The following is a 19,990-nucleotide window of genomic DNA, read 5'->3' as shown; positions in this document are numbered from 1 at the left end:
GCCATCATGAATTAATACACAAAGTAATTACAGATTTTGGCTGCGAGCAGGGATTGATTAAAATCAATGGAGAAAGTTAAACATTTGTACCAGACCAGGTTTCAAACAAAGGTCACCTGTTTAGTCGACAGATGCTCTGACTACTGAGCTATTTGGACAAAGTGGCCATGGCAACTGCACAGACTACTCTAGCACGCCTCCTGTCAGATCCAAATTCTCGACTTATCCACATATTACAAACGTAGCACTCCTCGCCCATTATCCTTATTACTCGCATTGTTCGCGTGTCCGGAAGAATAGACACTACACATATTTATAATTAAGGCGAGGACAACCAATGATCTCTCCAGTATGGATGCACACCAGGCTCGAACTCTTACAGGAACCGGCAAAATGCTGCGGGTAACGATAATAATGGGCATTGGGCACTACATCCATAGTGTGTGGATAGGTAAAGAATTTAGGTCTGAGGGGAGGGGTGCTAGGGTAATCCACGCAGTTGCAATGATCACTTTGTCTGAATGGCTTAGTGGTCAGAGCATCTGCATATTCAGTAGGAGACCCGAGTTCGAATCCTGGTCTGGCACAAATTTTTCAACTTTCTCCATTGATTTCAATCAACGACCGCTCGCAGCCAGGGTCTGTAATTCCTTCATGTCTTGTACATATCATGAAATTTCTCAACTACTTTACATCTGTCAATGACGGCTCACACGAAATATTTCCTTTTCGAACTGGTTTCAAATGGAATCCAGCATTGGGAAGTGCAGAGTGTTACGCACGCATGTCCTCGGTGAACTTGGCGGCGGAGGCGGGCGCCTTGTTGACTTTCTCGGGGTCCAGCCAGCGGTACTTCTCCTCGGGCAGCGGCAGCGGCGCGATGAAGCGGTTGATGAGCTCGAGCACGGCGTCCTCTGCGCAGCGCGACCGCAGCTGCAGCTGCTCGATGGCCTTGTCGCGCGCCTGCTCGGCCACGCGCAGCAGGTCCGCCACCTGCACCGCGCCCTCGGACAGCCCCAGCACGCGGACCTCCGACATGCTCTCCAGCACCGCGTCCACACGGGACTCCTTCAGATCGCACAGCTGCCACACACCAAACGCCGCCCTCAGCTCGTCGCATGGCAGAAACCAGAGTATACTGGAATCAATCTTTCACTTTGATTATGATGATGATGATGATGATGATGTTTGGTTTGTGGGGCGCTCAACTGCGCAGCGCTCGTACAATTTCCCAACCTTTGCTCAGTCCAGTCTCGCCACTCACTGGAATGATGATGAAATGATGAGAACAACACAAACACCAGTCATCTCGAGGCAGGTGAAAAATCCCTGACCCCGCCGGGAATCGAACCCGGGATCCCGTACTCGGGAAGCGCGAACGCGACCGCGATCTTTCACTCTGAGGCAGTGTTCCAAGTCGGGGCTAAAATCTGGTTCCTTGCCTTACAAACTGAGTAATCCTGTAATGCAGACAATCTGATCAAAAGTATCGGGGCACCTGTTCGTGGACATTAATATGGGATGTGCCCACCCTTCGCTTTTGTGAAGCGTTGATCTCCGGTGGGGACACTTTCAGTGAGGTGCCTAAGTGTCTGCGGAGGAACTGCAGATCATTCCTGTTCAAGAGCCGAAACCAGAGAAGGTACTAAAGTTGTAAGTAGGCTGTTTAGGTTTTTATGTTGGTAACGTCACGCAGCGCTCTGTATGAAAATCACTGGCTGTGCTGTGTGCAGTCTGTGGCTGGTTGGCATTGTTGGAATATTCGCCATTGTAGTGTTGGGCAGTTGGATGTGAACAGCGCGTAGCGTTGCGCAGTTGTAGGTGAGCCGCCAGCAGTGGTGGATGTGGGGAGAGAGATGGTAGAATTTTGAGAGCGGATGATCTGAACGTGTGTCCATCAGAGAGAGTAAATTTGTAAGACTGGATGTCATGAACTGATATAAATGATTTTTGGACACTATTAAGGTAAATACATTGTTTGTTATCCATCAAAATCATTCATTTGCTAACTAGCCCTTTCAGTAGTTAGTGCCTTCAGTAGTTATAATCTTTTATTTAGCAGGCAGTATTGGCGCTCGCTGTATTGGAGTAGTTTGAGTAACGAAGATTTTTGTGAGGTAAGTGATTCATGAAAGGTATAGGTTATTGTTAGTCAGGGCCATTCTTTTGTAGGGATTATTGAAAGTCAAATTGCGTTGCGGTAAAAATATTGTGTGTCAGTTTAGTGTTGATCAGAATAAGTAAAGAGAGAGATGTCCGAGTACGTTCAGTTCTGCTCAGCTGTTTGAAAATCAAATAACGTAAGAGGTTCATCAGCACAGTCATTCATAATTTTTTCTAAGGGGAGGTTTCATATATCGACCCTTAGCCAAGGATACCTCACTGGAATCTTCTGATTTTTTCTCGTAGTTCGTGTAATTCGTGTAGCTATTGTTTATTGCGAGAGCGTAATTGTAGAGAGAATTTCCTTTGTAGTTGTAGTTTTTCATTGTTGTACAGTAAAACAGTTGTGGCATGCATGTAGATTTGCACCAAGTATTTCGCAGCTGCGCTTGCAATTAACTAGCTATTATTTTCAGTGCTATGTTAATGTGTTTTCTTATTTTTGCTCTTCAAATCGTGCTTTTCTTGTTATCGTGTGACATATGTGATAATTATGGCGTGTGAAAAACGTAACACTAGGCTCCAAAGTAAATTGAGAAATGATAGTGACGACGAGCGTAGCTTATCAGCATTACCATGTAATGAATGAACTAATGTTCAAAGTAGTAATTTGGTAATTGTGCATAGGGAAATGGAGCGGGCGGCAAATAATGGTGTAGACAGTGAAACAATTAGTGAACAGGGAAGCATTAACGATCGATCGGTCGGCAACAGCTCGCCTCAGGATTTCGAAATGACAGGACACAATCTTGCAAATACTGTAGATTGAGGTTTTGCGTCCTCACCGTTTTCTCAAATAAGTCAAGACACATTTTCTGCTTTTCAAAATGCGAATACTGCCGGTTCAAATGCACTGCCGAATAGCACTGAGGAACATGTTTCAGACACCAGTGCGTTTTTATTACAATTAATGCAACAAATGGGACAAAAGCTTCAAAAGTTAGACACAATGGAACAAAACCTTCAAAAGTTAGACACAATGGAACAACACCAGAGACAAACACAGCACCACCAGTGCTTTCATACAGAGCGCTACGTGACGTTACCAACATAAAAACATACTTACAAAGTTGGACGCTGTGGTATTAAGCGAAGTCGGCCTTCTAACCATCCCAAATTAGTGTCGCTGGGTTCCGGTAGGGACTCCCATCATGTTAGTTCGTTTCAGGAGATGTTGTTGTCCGCTAACACTTACTTCATAGCTGCTGCTTTAGGACAGGTCAGTTCCTCTACCATACACAGTAAACAATGCTGTAAAATTCTTTCATATTCTTTCGTATGTCGCTTTTTTTGAAGTGCAGTAAGAGAACAACTTATTAATTACAAAAAGCACCCGCATACCGTATCGCAGCCTCCTCCGCACTTCACTGTTGGCACTACACATGAATACAGCTGATGTCCTCTAGGCGTTCGCCACACCCATATACGTTTATGAAATTGCCGAAGAGTATAGTTGATTCACCATTGCAAATCACTCGTTTACAGTTATCCACTGTCCAATAGCGTAACTCTTTACACAACCTCAAGCACTACTGTAGAAATTTGTAGCTTACAAGTAATTCCTCGACCACTGTACCCCCTTATTTTAACCATCTACTCACAGTACTTGTGCTACGTGGCCTGCTGGTAGCATTTTGGATCTCACGAGTGATTCCTTCCCGTGATTTCATGCGATTTTCTACAGCCACCCTCCACACTGATCGATAGTCCCTGTCCGTCAGTAGGTTAGGTGTGCCTGGTCTCGGTTTAGCTGTGGTTGTCCCTTCGCGTTTCCATTTCACAATCACATCGCCAACACTCGACTGCCAAGCTTTAGAGGGTTTGAAATATGCCTGATGGATTTTGTTACTCAGTCACTGACCTCTCCTGACCTACCATTCTACTATTACTGCTTCCCAACTGACAACACAATACTCCCCGCACCTTTTTATACGTGATAATTAGTAGTCAATTCCATATTACATAGCGTTGTCCGGATATTTTGGATAAGATAATGTATCACTTACTGCTCGCTCTTGTGTGCTCTTCGTATTGGTCGTTGTTTACACAAGAGTCAGTTTCCAGTATCTGAGGGACAGTGGTACTCATTGAGCCTTGAAGTGATGGACCCTGAAATTCCTCTAAATGGTTTTTGGTCCAGTCCTACGAGGCGCCCTAAGCTTGTGATTTTCCGTGGAAGTAAGTTTTTCTTCCAACACACGTTGAAAAAAAGCTTCTAAAGGCACTGACATATAGCAATATCTTCCACAAAGCGCTATTAACAGTAGATGGAAATGGCCAATGGAAATGCCTCAGTTCTGTTCTGAATGTTAAACATTTTTGTGGAATGGTCTGGATCTCATGAATGATGGCTCTCGCGTGGTGAAGAAGAGAAGTCGTGTGCCTACTGGAATGGAGACAGTGTATTCACAGGATGCTTCATTGGTTTACGGGCGTTGCGTCGAATAATGCCATGAAATGTGCACAACATTTCAACCAAACAGCTGCTCGTCATCTTCAGGTGCTTACTTGCGTGTTGGTGAAATGGTTCGCCAATATATACGCTGGCTCGCTAGAAAAGCGCAGGTGCCAAACGTGGGACTATAGAGTCTTCCTTGGATTTAATTCACCAACTCTTTCCACTCTTTGTAAGCACACATATGAAAGTCCATGCAAAACTTCGCCCCTATAAAGCCACTGTCCTTCCAGCGACGTTTTACGGGTGCACCACCGGGGGGATGGTGTGTGTATCCAACATCAAACTACCGCAGATTTTACAAAATCGATGCTTTCGTCTCATCCTTGGGGCACGCAGGTGGACAAGGGTCAGTGACTTGCGCCAGGAACTCGACATACCGATTATCCAGGAACTTATCATCTCCCACAATTGCAAACTTTTGGACAAATTGGACGCACTAAGGCCTTCAACAGGACAGCTGGACTACACCGGGACAGTCACACCTACACATTTCATCACATCCGAGTACCTCGAGGCATCGTTGAGGCGCTACAATAAAATGTTAAATGAAGTCAAATGAAATCAACCGTCCCCTTAAATCAGCTCAAACCTCACGCCATAAGGGCTCAAGCACCTCTTCCTGCCTACAGCCTTCTTATGCTTAAACAAAAAGTGAATCACCCATTTACCTCTCACACAGGAAGTCCAGCCACCAAGGTGATAGCACTTCAGCACACACAAAAAAAGCACCATGTCAGTAACCACTGTGTGTGTCTCGAAATGTTGTGCAACTCTCACGACATTATCCGAAGCGACGCCTTTGAACTAACGAAACAGTTATTACGCCGGGACGTCCTCAGAGCATCCCTAGGATATTTCTAAAGTGGGCAATAAGTACTCTATGACCAACTACGTTACTTTTCAATTAAGTAATGGCTACAAGAATCAATACTGCGTTTCCCTGTGCTGGCGCGGAATTTTGTTCAGTCGGTCTCGCAATTTTCTTAAACAGTGCTGCAGTATAGTGAATGGTGCATGTGCTCAGCAGGATAAGGTCTAATAGTACAGTGTCGTACCGTTATCTAGCAGGAGATAGTGTGAGTTTAAAGTGACTGACTTGGTTAGTCTTAATTAAAGCCAATAAATTCCATTTGTTTATATGGAAACTTGAAGTGTAATGTTGTTAGTGTATCTTTTGACAAAATGACTTTGAACTGTAATCTTGTTTGGTGGAGAGGGTGTATGAACTGTTAGAGGTGGCGTTTTCCAGTTCAGTGGTCGGATCTCAGAATCTTCTTGAGAGTACTTAGGTTGCTACAAGACTTTAATTATTGACTTTGGTGTAGTGAAAAATTCCACACGTTGAAATGAGGTTGGCTACAGTTTATTTAAACTGATTCACTAATGTGGCAACGCAGAGGATTAATTCAAGTCAATCAGTAAAAGATTCTGAGTTAATCTACAGAGCAGTACGTCACACAGTATGTCTCACGCTCTGAAGATTGCTTATCAGTGCATGGATTCTGTCCAGGATCGTAATTTGGGTTCCGGATGACGCTAAGAAAGTTCCGAGGCGTGGAAAACAGGAAGTTTCAATGTGAAAACGTGTCATAACTCGAACTTTCAGCCTGACGATATATTTCACACACATTCCAAACTTCACAGAAGGGTCCTAGAACCGTCTTGCATCACATGAAGGAACTTGAGAAGAAACCAAAATTTTCTCTGCCTCTTGATGACTGGATGTTGTGTGATGTCCTTAGGTTAGTTAGGTTTAAGTAGTTCTAAGTTCTAGGGGACTGATGACCATAGCTGTTAAGTCCCATAGTGCTCAGAGCCATTTGAACCATTTGAAGAAACCAAAGACATTTGCTAAGTCATTCTCCAACATAATTTTCGGTTATCTTGAAAGGAATTTGTCCCATTTCTTTCATCGTCTGCATTTCATATAGCGAGGCTGTTTTCTCACTCTCTCTGTGCCGTGATGTATACATTGCTATCTGAAACTTCCTGGGAGATTAAAACTGTGTGTTGCACGGAGACTTGAACTCTGGACCTTTGCCTTTCACGGGCAAGTGCTCTACCAACTGAGCTACGCAAGCACGACTTACAACCCCCCCCCCCCCCCCTCCCTGTAAGTACGCCCTCACAGCTTTACTTCCGCCAGTACCTCATCTCCTACGTTCCAAACTTCACAGAAGCTCTCCTGCAAACCCAGCAAGACTATCACTCCTGGAAGAAAGGATATGTAGAGACATGGCTTAGCCACAGCCTGGGGGATGTTTCCAGAATGAAATTTTCACTCGGCAACGGAATGTGCGCTGATACCCTCCAGGCTGTGGCAAAGTCGTGTCTCTGCAATATCCTTTCTTCCAGGAGTGCTAGTCTTGCTAGGTTCACAGGAGAGCTTCTGTGAAGTCTGGAAGGTAGGAGATGAGGTACTGGCGGAAGTAAAGCTGTGAGGGCGTGCTTGCGTAGCCCAGTTGCTAGAGCACTTCCCAGTGAAAGGCAAAGGTTCCAAGTTCGAGTCTTGGGCTAGCACACAATTTTAAACTGCCAGGAAGTTTCATATCAGGGCATACTCCACAGAAGAGTGAAAATTTCATTCTGGAAACTTCGCTATCTGTTGTGGTGATCAAAATCTTTGACAGACCGGATAATTTTCCTCAAGCTTTCTGCTCTGTGTTTGCTGATTTGTGCGTATCCGAAAATGTTTCCTGTTTGACATGGTTCAGAATTTCACGTGATAAGATTGAGGATAATCTTTTGTACATACCAATCAATATTCGCTTCACTTTTTTTTTGAGACACGCATTTGGGTCACTGATTACATCATTTCACCTGTGGATCTTGATTCTGTATCTCTGTACTTATAGGACTTTCCTTTGTAGAATTATAGAAAGTAAGTTAAGTGTGGAAGAGAGAGCTAAGATAACATAGGAATATGAAGTTTGGAAATTTCGTTGCAAAGATTGTGGAGAACGGATTGCAGAAATTGACGGATGTTAGATGACAAAAAGACTCTATTTTTAAAATTGAAGCTACAAATAATATCCACAGAAGCTTTGTTTTAAATGTAAGGACGAAGACAATATCTGAAAGTTTTTATGTGCTGGCATAAGCTGGCGCCAGCGTACCATGCGGCATAGAGGTCACAAGAAGATCGATCAGGGCAACGACAGACTCGCTGGAAACGCGCCGCCAACGTCCTCTCGGCCACCAGTATTTAGATAGCCGCCGAGGATCGGAGGGCCAGTTAGTTCGAGTCTGTCATCGAGCGTGTCGCCGAGTTAGAGCCGCAGTCACAGCTTCTAGCTCCGAATCAGACAGCAAATAGCGACCAGAATAGTGTTCATAGCGGACTTTGTACTTCACTAGAGTGAGGCTAAAGTGGACTAGAATAGAGAGCTTGTACGACAGCACATGGAAGAACAAGTTCAGTAGCTTTTTGTCTATGTTAATAAATAATCCAGTTAATAATTGCTTGCAGTTTAGTGTTATAGAAAGAGGATACCACTCACCGAACAACATCCTCTCCTTGCTTACCTTGGAACAGATCTACAGTGACAACGAGACGAAATAAAAGCTGGCAACGAGGATTTAACAGATGGCAACGAGGATTCAACATTGGTGACGAGAATAATTTTGTGCTGATATTTTGCTTGCTTCTCTTGTTTCAGATTGCAGGGGTTTATAATTGCTAGTGAATTGTTGTGTTCTTGCATGTCTTCCAGGAAGGGAGACGCAGAACTAATAAAATTTCTCTCTTTTTTTTCTATAACGTATTTGTGTAAACCATGATTACCCCGCCCCCTCCACCTCCTGCTCCGCGCCTCGGCCGCAGACGGCCAATGTAATGGATTTAACACAAGCTTTTTAGTTTCAGAATCAAGAAATTGTTGTCTTGTTGACGATGGTACAACAACTTCTGGCTGCACAAGCAGTTTCGTCCGCACAACAGAAGCCAGACGACCGACACACCCAACAAGTGTCGCCGAACAGCATACCACCGTTGCGGCAATTTAACGACACAGAATAGGAATGGCATGAGTACCTGACAAATCGCATTCAAGGTACTGTGAAGCTACAATACCTCCTTTCGATTGCTGGGTCCCTAGTGTTCCGGTTAATACGAAGACTCTAATAACTTTGTAGCGCATGTTACATTGACAGACAATGCATAGCCTAAGTTGTTCTGGACACATCACGTTTCAAATGCTTTAAGAGACAAAGTAGCCCAGATGAATGTGGTATCAACGATCGATATCACACTTGTTAGGGGTTGCAGATATCGACCGCTGCGCGTAACAGATATCGCTGGACCCGAGAGTCGCGACCAGCGCCGCTCCGCGGCTTGTGACAAGTATCTAGCGAGCTCTCGTCCACTCTTGCTCGGGACGTCAACTAGGAATGTAGCATAGCCTTCTGCTGATAGGAAGCAATCTCTGACAAGTCGCTTAGTCAAGTATGGCATAAGTAATGCCTCTCTCGACATGTTTGTAATTATATGTATGCAGCATATGAAGAAGCATGTAACACAAGTTAAGTACAATATATATTATTTTTTACCAACGACTACTAATTATTTCAGTCGTTGCAGATAAAGACCTTGGAGACCTTGCAGTCAGCTCCTTACCGACTTCGCTGCAAAACCTGCAATATAGGTTTCTATTTAGCATTGACCACCTATCATCATAACAAATGACGACGAGAATCGAAACAAATGGCGACGAGGATGACGGTACAGTTTTTTTTTAATTTTTTTTTTAAAATAGGAGAAGACGTTTATTTCATTTGTGTTTGCAATATTTCTATACTATTTACCCGGCTGCGCCACCCATCCTCTCCGATTTGTATGACTGCCGTGGAAAAGAGGTACGCATTTTCCGCACAAAACGTGCACCTCAACAGAATTACCGTGAGTGGGTAGCAACTTCGCAAGGCCTCACTCGCGACTGTGAATTTTCATGTTCTTGTGGAATATCATATTCTGGCATCATGATCCGGGACGCTACTGCGCAAAACGTGTCAACACACTCTTTTTCGAGTGTTGTCAGAAGCACGGCTAAAGTGTCATCTCGAAAAGCGTGACTTTTTTCAAACTGAACTACAGTACTTAGGTCATGTGATAAACAGTCAGGGTGTGTACCCCCTCCAATCTCATCTGCTTGCAATACGTGATCTGCCTGTTCCTCGGAATGTGTCTGAAATGCAGTCAGTACTAGGCAAGATGAAATAGTACATTCGCTTCATACCAAATGCCACACAGATCACGGCTCCATTGCATCGTTTGCGTCGCAAAAATGTTCCTTTTGTCGGGACTAAAAGCTGTCAAGACGCGTTTCAGAAACTCAAAAATGCTTTGCTTAGTGAGAGATGTTAGTGCATTTTGATCCTGTCAAGTCGGTAGTTTTGCAAGTCAATGCTTCTTCCTACGGAATCGGCGCTGTGCTTTCCCACAGAATTGGAGCACAAGACAAACTTATTGCTTTTGTCTCAAAGTTGTTACCTCAAACTCAGTGCAATTATTCTCGAATTGAAAAAGAAGCTCTCGCTATTGTGTATGGTGCGACAAAATTCCATCACTATTTGTATGGTCACAGTTTCTATTTAGTGTCAAATTACAAGTGAGGCAGTCCATGTTTCATCCGTCAAAGCCTGTTCCTACGCGCACTGCTCAAAAATTGCAACTCTGGCTGGACTTTGTTACTTTCGCAGTATCTGTATAAAATTGTGTACAGACCTACGACAAAGCATGGCAATGCAGACGCCCTATCTCGCTTTCCGATTGCCCATACTCTGATTTTGATGTAGCCCACATCTTGTTGGCAAACTGATGCACAGGACTCTGAATTGCTGGAATCTTTTCCCTTGCACTACAGAAAGATTGCACGGGCCATGGAAGCAGACCCAGACCTCAAGATTTTGTTGGATTATATTCGCACGTCTTGGCCTTTTTCACTGAACAGTATCCAGAGCTCAGTTGTGCGCCGATATTTTGCACGTCGGCTTATCCTTTCAGTTCAACAATGGACAATCCCGTATGCTTATTCCCAAAGTGTTGCAAAAGGATGTGTTGCGATTGCTCCACCATGGACATTGGAGAATTGTTCGCATTAAACAGTTAGCGCGACAGCACTGTACTTGGCAGGGCATGGAGGCCACATTGAACATATGACGTCATAGTGTCGCGCATGCGCAAAGAACAATTCCGCTCCGTGACAGACAGTCTCAGCTTGGCCTAAGATTCAATCGCCATACCAATGAGTGCACATAAACTTTGTAGGACCACTTTTTAACACTCGTTGGCTCATAGTGGTGGACTCTGTTAGCAAGTTTCCATTTGTGGTGCCTATGAACTCTACCACATCACATGGTACCATTCAAGCGTTGTCCTCAGTATTTTGCATCGAAAGTTTGCCAGAAGTACTAGTGTCGGGCAATGGACCACAGTTCACTTCACGTGATTTTGAACAGTTTTGTGAACGAAATAGCATTCGTCATCTGACAAGTGCTCTGTTTCAGCCACAGTCCAACGGAGAAGCAGAAAGTTTCGTACATACTTTCAAGCCACAGATGTCCAAGCTTCGCACCACCCTCACGTGGGAACATACACTGTAACTCTTTCTCGCCTCCTATCGCTCCCACCTACGAGACGGACCATTACCAGCGGAACTTCTGCATGGACGCCACCATCGGATGCTGCTCACTTGCTACACCCACCACAGCATCCGGCGCTGCCAATGGTCTGCATGTATCGCTTTGTACCGTGCGAGCTTGTTCTTTTCAGGGTTTATGGCAACCGTGGGAGCTGGGAAAGAAACATAATCCAGGAACGCTTTGGCTCATATATGTGCTTAATTGCAGGTCCCGATGGTTTGCAGCGGCACCACGAGAACCAAATTTGTGCATGTCATTTACCCCGTGAGTCTTCTGCTTTTCTTCCCCCAGATTCACGGCCTCATGGGACCACGCAGCCTTCGCGGACACCCGCTGGTGCCACCAGGGCACCCCAGGAGGAGCAGATGGACGATGCGCCTTCGCCCCCTCCGTCGCCTCTCGCCGACCCCATGGACCTGAACCCGCCATCGCCATCGCTGTGGCCGTCGCCGTCATCGCCCCAGCACACGCTCTGAGGCCTGGATATGTACCCTGGCAGCAGTTTTCCAGAGGATGTTTCTGTTGCCTCGCAAGCCAGATGGTGGGGTACAGTCAGGAGTATGCCGTCCTTCACAGTCATGGCTCCTGGTTCACCTCGACGGCGACCGTCCTGCCTCCCCTCCCTCCCCGTTGTTGTTCGCAGCCTCACTACATGACAAGGATGCAGCATTATGGGGAAGGGGGGGGGGAGAGGAGGAATGTGCTGGCGTAACCTAGCGCCAGCACACCATGCAGCTTAGACGTCACAAGAAGATCGATCGAGGCCAATGAGAGACTCGCTGGAAACGCGCCGCCAACGTCCTCTCAGCCACCAGTTTTTAGATAGCCGCCAAGGATCGGAGGGCCAGTTAGTTCGAGTCTGTCATCAAGCATGGCACCGAGTTGGAGCAGCAGTCGCAGCCTCTAGCTCCGAATCAGGCAGCACATAGCGACATAATGTTCATAGCGGACTTTGTACTTCACTAGAGTGAGGCTAAAGTGGACTAGAATAGAGAGCTTGTACCACAGCACATGGAAGCACGAGTTAAGTATCTCTTTACATTAACAAGGAACCCAGGTATTACATGCAGTTTCTGTTATAGAAAGAGGACACTGGCCACCAAACAACATCCTCTCCTACTTCCCTTGGTACAGCTCTACAGAGACAACGAGATGACATAAAATTTTATATGCAAGGTTTCCCTATTCCCAATTCCATGATGCTTGTTTTTATGTCTTTCGTTACAATAAATGAAATACTGCCCAAACACCCAATGTAAATTCCTTGTGGGGTTCATGACTCCACTGGTAGCCAACAGAACAATAAATCCTGGTAGTAGATGGGTTGAAATCTAAGAACAAAGAACGCATTGAGTTTAGCTTCAAATTTCACCACACTTGAGCTTTTCTTGGTATTTTCTATCCAGAATGATTCAACGGACGATTAAGTTTTCGTTGCGACGTCATATCCTTAAACCATAGTTTGCCACCTGCATTGACACGATTCAGTATTTCTACATCGTTGTTGACTTCATCCAGCAACACCTGAACAACTCGCAATGCCGCTCTTTCTCTTCGATATTCAACTATTTTGGAACAAATGTTACGTTTGACGTTTCAGACGTTTCGTACCCAAAACCTCTGAGAAAAATTCATAGAACGAACCAGTTGAGATGCCATCATAAGCAGCCGTTTCTTTCAGAATCATTTCTTTCACTTTCCGCACGATTTCATCGGTTAATAATGTGCTAGGGCTTCCAGGACGTTTAGTCATCTTCAAAGTCTTCGCGGCCTTCGTCGAAAAGCTTACACCACTCACAAATATTTGTGTTTCTTTACATCAGCCTCACCAAAAGTAATTTTTAATGTTTCTAAAAGTTTGCTGCACCCTATTCCTCACCTATAGTAAAATTAATACAACTTCTCTAATCTATTTTTATACAAAATAAATAGTCGCCGATACTACCAAAGCACATAGTCTTTTTCACAAGTGACAACAGACTAAACATGCAATATGGCTAACTCCGAACAGACATTTTTCAGACGCATTTGCCAAGACAAGAAAGAAAAAGTCGCGCGAATCGGGCTGATATAACACGGGAAATTATTACAAAATTTCTGTCACTTCTTCAACACATCTCAAATACCGCTTTATTTACATATATAAAAATGGACGCATCTGTGTATGTGTGTGTGTGTGTGTGTGTGTGTGGTCGACTCTCATTTCATATCTAACGCTCTGACTATTTTCTTTGTGTACAGGCAAAAGATGAGCTGTGCAGACCGGAACCAATAACCTTATATGAAGTGGAAGTAACGGTCACTGTTGTGCCTCCCTGTGTTCTACGTGGCTGTTGCAAACATACCCAGTTGATTACGACAATATGTTGCCAATAAGAGGGTTTTATGTGAAATTTCAACTGATGTCAATAAAAGCATAAGATCTGTTGGAAGAATTATTAAATTTCAATGGAGATATCAGCTAATAAGATAGTTACAGTAAATATAAAATAGGAAACGACTTATCGAACACTGTACAGTAATACCAACTTAAAAAGTTTGTAGTCAACCACAAGTGTGGAAGTATATTTAGAGTCGCATTGCTGTACGAATCCAGTTAAGATACTTTGTTCGCCTACATTTCGTGCGAGAACAACGGAATAACAAAAATATACAAATGCAAGATGATCCTCTCCATCTTGTTTGTACTCCTGTGGATCTACATAATCTTCCGTACCTATTTCGTACTACGAGTAAAGAGATAAGGTAAATTTTCGTAACAGCGTGGACTACTGTCGTTCGCCCCAATGACAGCAGTGACCCTGTTCGTTGCATGATCTTCACAAGACTGTTGTTGGACAGTTTAGCTAATGTATGAACATTCAACATAAAACTATCAAGATATTCAACAATGCTACACCCCCTCAGTTACGAAGTATTCTTTACGATCACAGGGAGAGATATCGGATACTAACAACCATCATCGAGTTACTAGAATGTTAATTGAATGGTTCTACCTCAGTTGTAGAGTGATGGAGGAACTACTATCTTGCTGAATGTAACACTTATACAGACAAGCTGTAGTGATACCTTACCATCAGTTACCTCAAGATCAAAATGACTTGTACTAGTGCTATATAGGATTCTACTCATGGTATAAATGCTTTACAAATTCCTAATTTAATATCCCCCGTGTAACGGATGTTGTCATACCGCCTTACGGTTTGATATCTCACGGTTTGCTGGATTCTACGACACGTAGGTAATAGTAAAACAGCAATGCTCATCTAAAAATGAAATCATGCGTGTTTTGATGGGTTCCCTTTAAATGTAACTGTTTTCGACAATGTCACAATTTTGGGAAGCGGTCTTTGCTAAGTTTGTGGAATAATGATTTTGCAGATACCACCATGTGATGAAGAACCTGCAGAGACTTGAAAGGCAACTAATGGGTGAATGAACACTTAAAAAAGAAATTCTAATTGTTAGCTGTTTCTGCCTGAATAATAATATCTTTAACTTTCACTCGCAAAGTTCAACAATTTCCAGAACGGATGAAACAAGTTCACTCGTTCTGCGTTTCTCGATAGTTTCGTCTTAGTACAGTTTGTGATCATTAGACTACAAGCCTAAACCATTTCGAATATTCTTCCTTTTGCCTCTTCCAGTACCGCTAATGAGATAAAACAAGACTTACGGAAGAAAAATTTTGCCTAAATGTGTTACGGATAGTGATTATCGCTAAAACAAAAGTGTCGATGCAGATGAACCGTTACTTACATCTTTGAGGAAGTTCTCCATGTCTGTGAGAACTGTGTCGGCTTTCTCGAAAAATTCCGGAATGCGGAGTGAGGTCCACGTGATGCTGGAGAGGCCATCCTGGAAGGCGCGGTCCAGCTTGGCCAGGTGGAGACGCATCAGCGGGATGTATAGCTCCGGAATCCTCTTCCTGCGAGTTAGAGTTGTCATTACGGCAAACGAACGCTCTTATCACATATGACTCTTCTCAGTCAGGAGGGGATAAAAGCAAAAATGAATCACAAAGTTCAGCGGCAAACGATCCACGCTTTTCACAAATTAAGGTAGGTTCGAGGTCACCTATTCGCGGTTATACTCGCTACAAATTCTAGAGTACTAGACTGATACTATGCTCAACTTTATGAGAAGTAGCTACATATATCTGCTTGTAATAATGCATAAGTGCCTTCATTTTCTCTAAGCCTGCATATTATCGGACAACCATTCGAATCAACAACAGTGAGAATATCTTTTACAGAATAAAGGTCAGTTCACACTGTACGTCACGGAACAATCTACATCTACATCTACATCCACACTCCGCAAGCCACCTGACGGTGTGTGGCGGAGGGTACTTTGAGTACCTCTATCGGTTCTCCCTTCTGTTCCAGTCTCGTATTGTTCGTTGAAAGAAAGATTGTCGGTATGCCTCTGTGTGGGCTCTAATCTCTCTGATTTTATCCTCATGATCTCTTCGCGAGATATACGTAGGAGGGAGTAACATACTGCTTGACTCCTCGGTGAAGGTATGTTCTCGAAACTTCACCAAAAGCCCGTACTGAGCTACTGAGAGTCTCTCCTGCAGAGTCTTCCACTGGAGTTTATCTATCATCTCCGCAATGCTTTCGCGATTACTAAATGATCCTGTAATGAAGCGCGCTGCTCTCCGTTGGATCTTCTCTATCTCTTCTATCAACCCTATCTGGTACGGATCCCACACTGGTGAGCAATTTTCAAGCAGTGGGCGAACAAGTGTACTGTAACCTACTTCCTTTGTTTTCGGATTGCATTTCCTTAGGATTCTTCCAATGAATCTCAGTCTGGCATCCGCTTTACCGACGATCAACTTTATATGATCATTCCATTTTAAATCACGCCTAATACCTGCTCCCAGATAATTCACAGAATTAACTGCTTCCATTTGCTGACCTGCTATATTGTAGCTAAATGATAAAGGATCTTTCTTTCTATGTATTCGCAGCACATTACACTTGTCTACATTGAGATTCAATTGCCATTCCCAGCACCATGCGTCAATTCGTTGCAGATCCTTCTGCATTTCCGTACAGTTTTCCATTGTTACAACCTCTCGATATACCACAGCATCATTCACAAAAAGCCTCAGTGAACTTCCGATGTTATCCACAAGGTCATTTATGTATATTGTGAATAGCAACGGTCCTGCGACATTCCTTTGCGGCACACCTGAAAGCACTCTTACTTAGGAAGAATGCTCCATAAAACTGTGGGAATTCAGCCGTAACCAGACATTTCGGATGAAAACCGTTCAACCATTTTCGGACCGAGCCGGGAAGTGCTGACGGTAAGCTATTTTTTCTCCTTTATTATAATTTCATTCCCTTGTCCGACAGGAGGAGGGCGGGCTGACAACGCAGCGATCCTGAACTCTTCGGTCAAACGAGTTTAAGAACACAAAGATGAGATGTAAACTTTAAGAGGCTGAACTAAATGCAGATGTTTTGTGATACATAAAATAACGCTTTTCAATGAGGAAAGATGAAGTAACGCACAGGAAAAGGTTGTACGTCATTTAAAAACTATGAGTTTCGAGAAAATTAAAACTAACACTACGCTGTATCATACGTCACTACCACTTGTGAGGGACCTGCAGTAAGAATGAGTAATGCGGAGAAGAAATAAGGAGCGGTCTTTTCGGGTAGTTAAAAGTATTTGTGGAGCTACTGGTTTCAATAAATTTCTTTTATTTCCGTCAATGATCGTAAGACGTCTGGTCCTTAGACTACCGGTTTCGGTCAACAATGAGCATCCTCAGATATGTTTTATAACATGTCCTAATTCCTAAAACAGATCTGAATATGGTCTCTGTGATCATTGTCGGTGAAAAACGAAATTTATTCTCTTCCTGGATCACTGTTTAATCCGCGACTACTTCGCAGCTTATGAAACAATTGAGTTCAGCTAGGTTGGGGCAAAGCTATCGCGATTATAAGGTGGCTTGGTTGGGGACGGTAAAGCGATCCCACCCACGTTATACATCGGTAGAAAGAGCCAAGCACGTATGAGTACATTGCAAATCACTGTTGAAGAAATATGACATGGGCGCAGAGATATCTGCATATACGGCATACATCTCTGCCTGCAGTGTGGTATTTCTTCAACTTATATTTGCAGTGTAATCAAACGCATTTGGCTTGCCCGACCAGTAGACAAAGTGGACGGGAGCGTTCTACCGTCAATTATTCCCGCTCGCTTCAAAGATGGTCGAACAGTTTTAAGGCAAAATATCAGCAGCAGACAAAGTTTGGCTACGGCTGAATTCTTGCAGTTTTATAGATCAAGTAAAACACCGCGAGAATATGAAGACTCACAGTCCACAATGTCTTTCAAATGACGGCATTCGACGGAACGGTACCCTGAATGTTACCATAAAGCGTTCTCGGGAAGAAAGTCTTGACGATGATAGAACACACTGGCGTTATCTGCTAATATTGAAAGTTAGCCCCCTCTTGCCGCGTTCGCACAGGCTATAATACTGAATTTTGTGCTTACGTGTTTTATTAATCTTTATTGTATTGCTTGGTTTGTTTTGTGATAGATAGCAAAGGTTGCATAAGTACTTCACCTTTTTGCTATGCATGTTCTCCTACAAAAAAGACCAAATATCCGAAAGTGAAAATATAATTAGGTTTCACAATACCTACACAAAGAAAAGCCTGCACTGCCATAAAAAAGAATATAAATAGGTAGAAAAGGTATTTTTTAAGAAAATTACTTCGGCAGTGAAAAGTCACTTCTATTGCATGAGAAAAAAGTTAATTTGACAATATTTTGGCAATTATAAAGAAACCAGGACACAAAATATTAAAAAAAGGACATATCTACTGCCTCCTAAATCTTACTTGACGTTTTCGTAAGAATATATTTTGGAGAGCACATGAATGTTGGTGTTCGGATACGTTTAAACGACATTTTTCCTACTCTTTCAGCTGCCAGCAGGGGGAAATTTACCAAATAACATTTGCCAAAAACATTCGCAATGAATTTTTTTTTCTGATTATGAACAACATTGGTAGTTCATATCATTGGTAGTTCCTTAATGCTGATACTATATTCGGACTTTTTGTAACGCAGACTATCTCTCATAATCTCACTTTCACGGTTTAATACTGGGCTGAAGAGTAAGACCCTATGTTGACGTACCGTCTAGTGTGAACGCATCACCATTAGTGGTGCCGTTCTGTTCCATGACTGTCCGTTGACGTCCAACATGAATCGTGCATAACACTGAGAAATTATCCTGGTTACTGTACTGACAACGAATAAGACAGTTATTCAGTTTGAGAGACATTTGTGAAGCTATCACGATGTAGTATTATAGTCTCAACTTCAAATAAAATAAGCAATTTAATACATTAGTTCTGTTCTTTAATTGAATGCTAGAGGCTGACTGAAGTATGTTGTGGGAATGTAACTGACTGCAGTGAATTGAAAAGCAGAAAGCAATGTTCGTGTATGAATTCTTTAGTTCCTCGTGTCATGGCAATTTTAGCTCACTCGTCATATGACGCCGGCTTGTTTTCCCTATCCAGCAATATTCATTTCCATTTCCCACTCATTCCAAATCACTGCAGGAAACTATGGCCAATATGTTTCCATTTTTATTGACCAATCGGGTTATGTGATGCAATTGTGAAAGACGCTGGACTGGACTCTAGGAGGAACGGTCACTTAGATTTGGGTTTTGCGTTGTTTTCCTAAATCGTTGTAGGCAAATGATGGAATGTTTTGAAATGGACGTGCTCGAACTCCTTTCCTACTCTTGTCCGTCTCTAATGACATTTGTTGACGTGATATTTAACTACATTTTCTAAGTTCTATCGAGAACTATTTTCGAATATTCAGAAAAAGTAGGTTTAGTGTTTACAACCAAGCAGTGTAAACTTCTTTAGATGTTCACTACGAAAATAAAAGCACAAATACACTGAGGTGACAAGTCATGGGGTATCTCCCTATACCGTGTCGGACCTTGTTTTGCCCAACGCAGTGGAGCAGCTCGACGTAGCACAGACTCAACAAACCGTTGTAAATCCCCTGCAGAAACAGTGAGCCATGTTGCCTCCGGAGCCGTTCATAATTGCGAAAGTGTTGTCGGTTCAGGATTTTGTGCAAGAGCTGTCCTCTCGATTATGCCCCATAAATGTTCGATGGGTGGCCAATTCATTCGCTCGAATTGTCCAGAATGTTCTTCAAACCAATTGCGGACAGCTGTGGCCCAGTGACATGGTGCTTTGTCATCCACAAAAATTCCATCGTTGCTTAGGAACATGAAGTCCATGAATGTCTACAGATTGTCTCCAAGTAGCCGAACATAACAATTTCCAGTCAATTATGGGTTGAATTGGACCGGAGGATCCAGTTCATTCCATGTAAACACAGCCCATACCATTAGGGAGCCACCAACAGCTTGAATAGCTTCGACGGATCTGCACCACACTCGAACTCTATCATCAGATGTTACCTGCTGAAATCGGAACTCATCTAAGTAGGCAACGGTTTTAAAGTCGTCTAGGGTCCAACCGATATGCATTCGAGCCCAGGACAGGCGCTGCAGGCGATGTGCTGTTAGCAAAGGTACTTGCGTCGGTCGTGTGCTTCCACAGCCTATTAAAGGCAGATTTCGCCACAATGTCCTAACGGATACGCTCACCGTACGTTCCATATTGATTTCTGCGGGTATTTCACGCAGTGTTG

The 19,990-nt window shown here is 43.4% G+C and overlaps 1 protein-coding gene across 1 annotated transcript in view; it reads right to left on the bottom strand.

The window, feature by feature from the left end:
• Positions 1-19,990, bottom strand: part of LOC126155690 (dynein axonemal heavy chain 8-like) — a 622,476-nt gene that overhangs the window by 424,047 nt on the left and 178,439 nt on the right. Inside the window, exons 13-14 of the mRNA XM_049916245.1 lie at positions 15,020-15,188; positions 783-1,110 (exon numbers count right to left, since the gene is read on the bottom strand). Coding sequence (XP_049772202.1) covers positions 783-1,110; positions 15,020-15,188 — 497 coding nt within the window. The remainder of the gene's footprint in view (positions 1-782; positions 1,111-15,019; positions 15,189-19,990) is intronic.

Source organism: Schistocerca cancellata, chromosome 2 (assembly GCF_023864275.1).
Source record: "Schistocerca cancellata isolate TAMUIC-IGC-003103 chromosome 2, iqSchCanc2.1, whole genome shotgun sequence".
NCBI lineage: Eukaryota > Metazoa > Arthropoda > Insecta > Orthoptera > Acrididae > Schistocerca > Schistocerca cancellata.
Note: the sequence above shows the minus strand (reverse complement) of the source record. Positions and strands in the feature narration are given on the sequence as shown.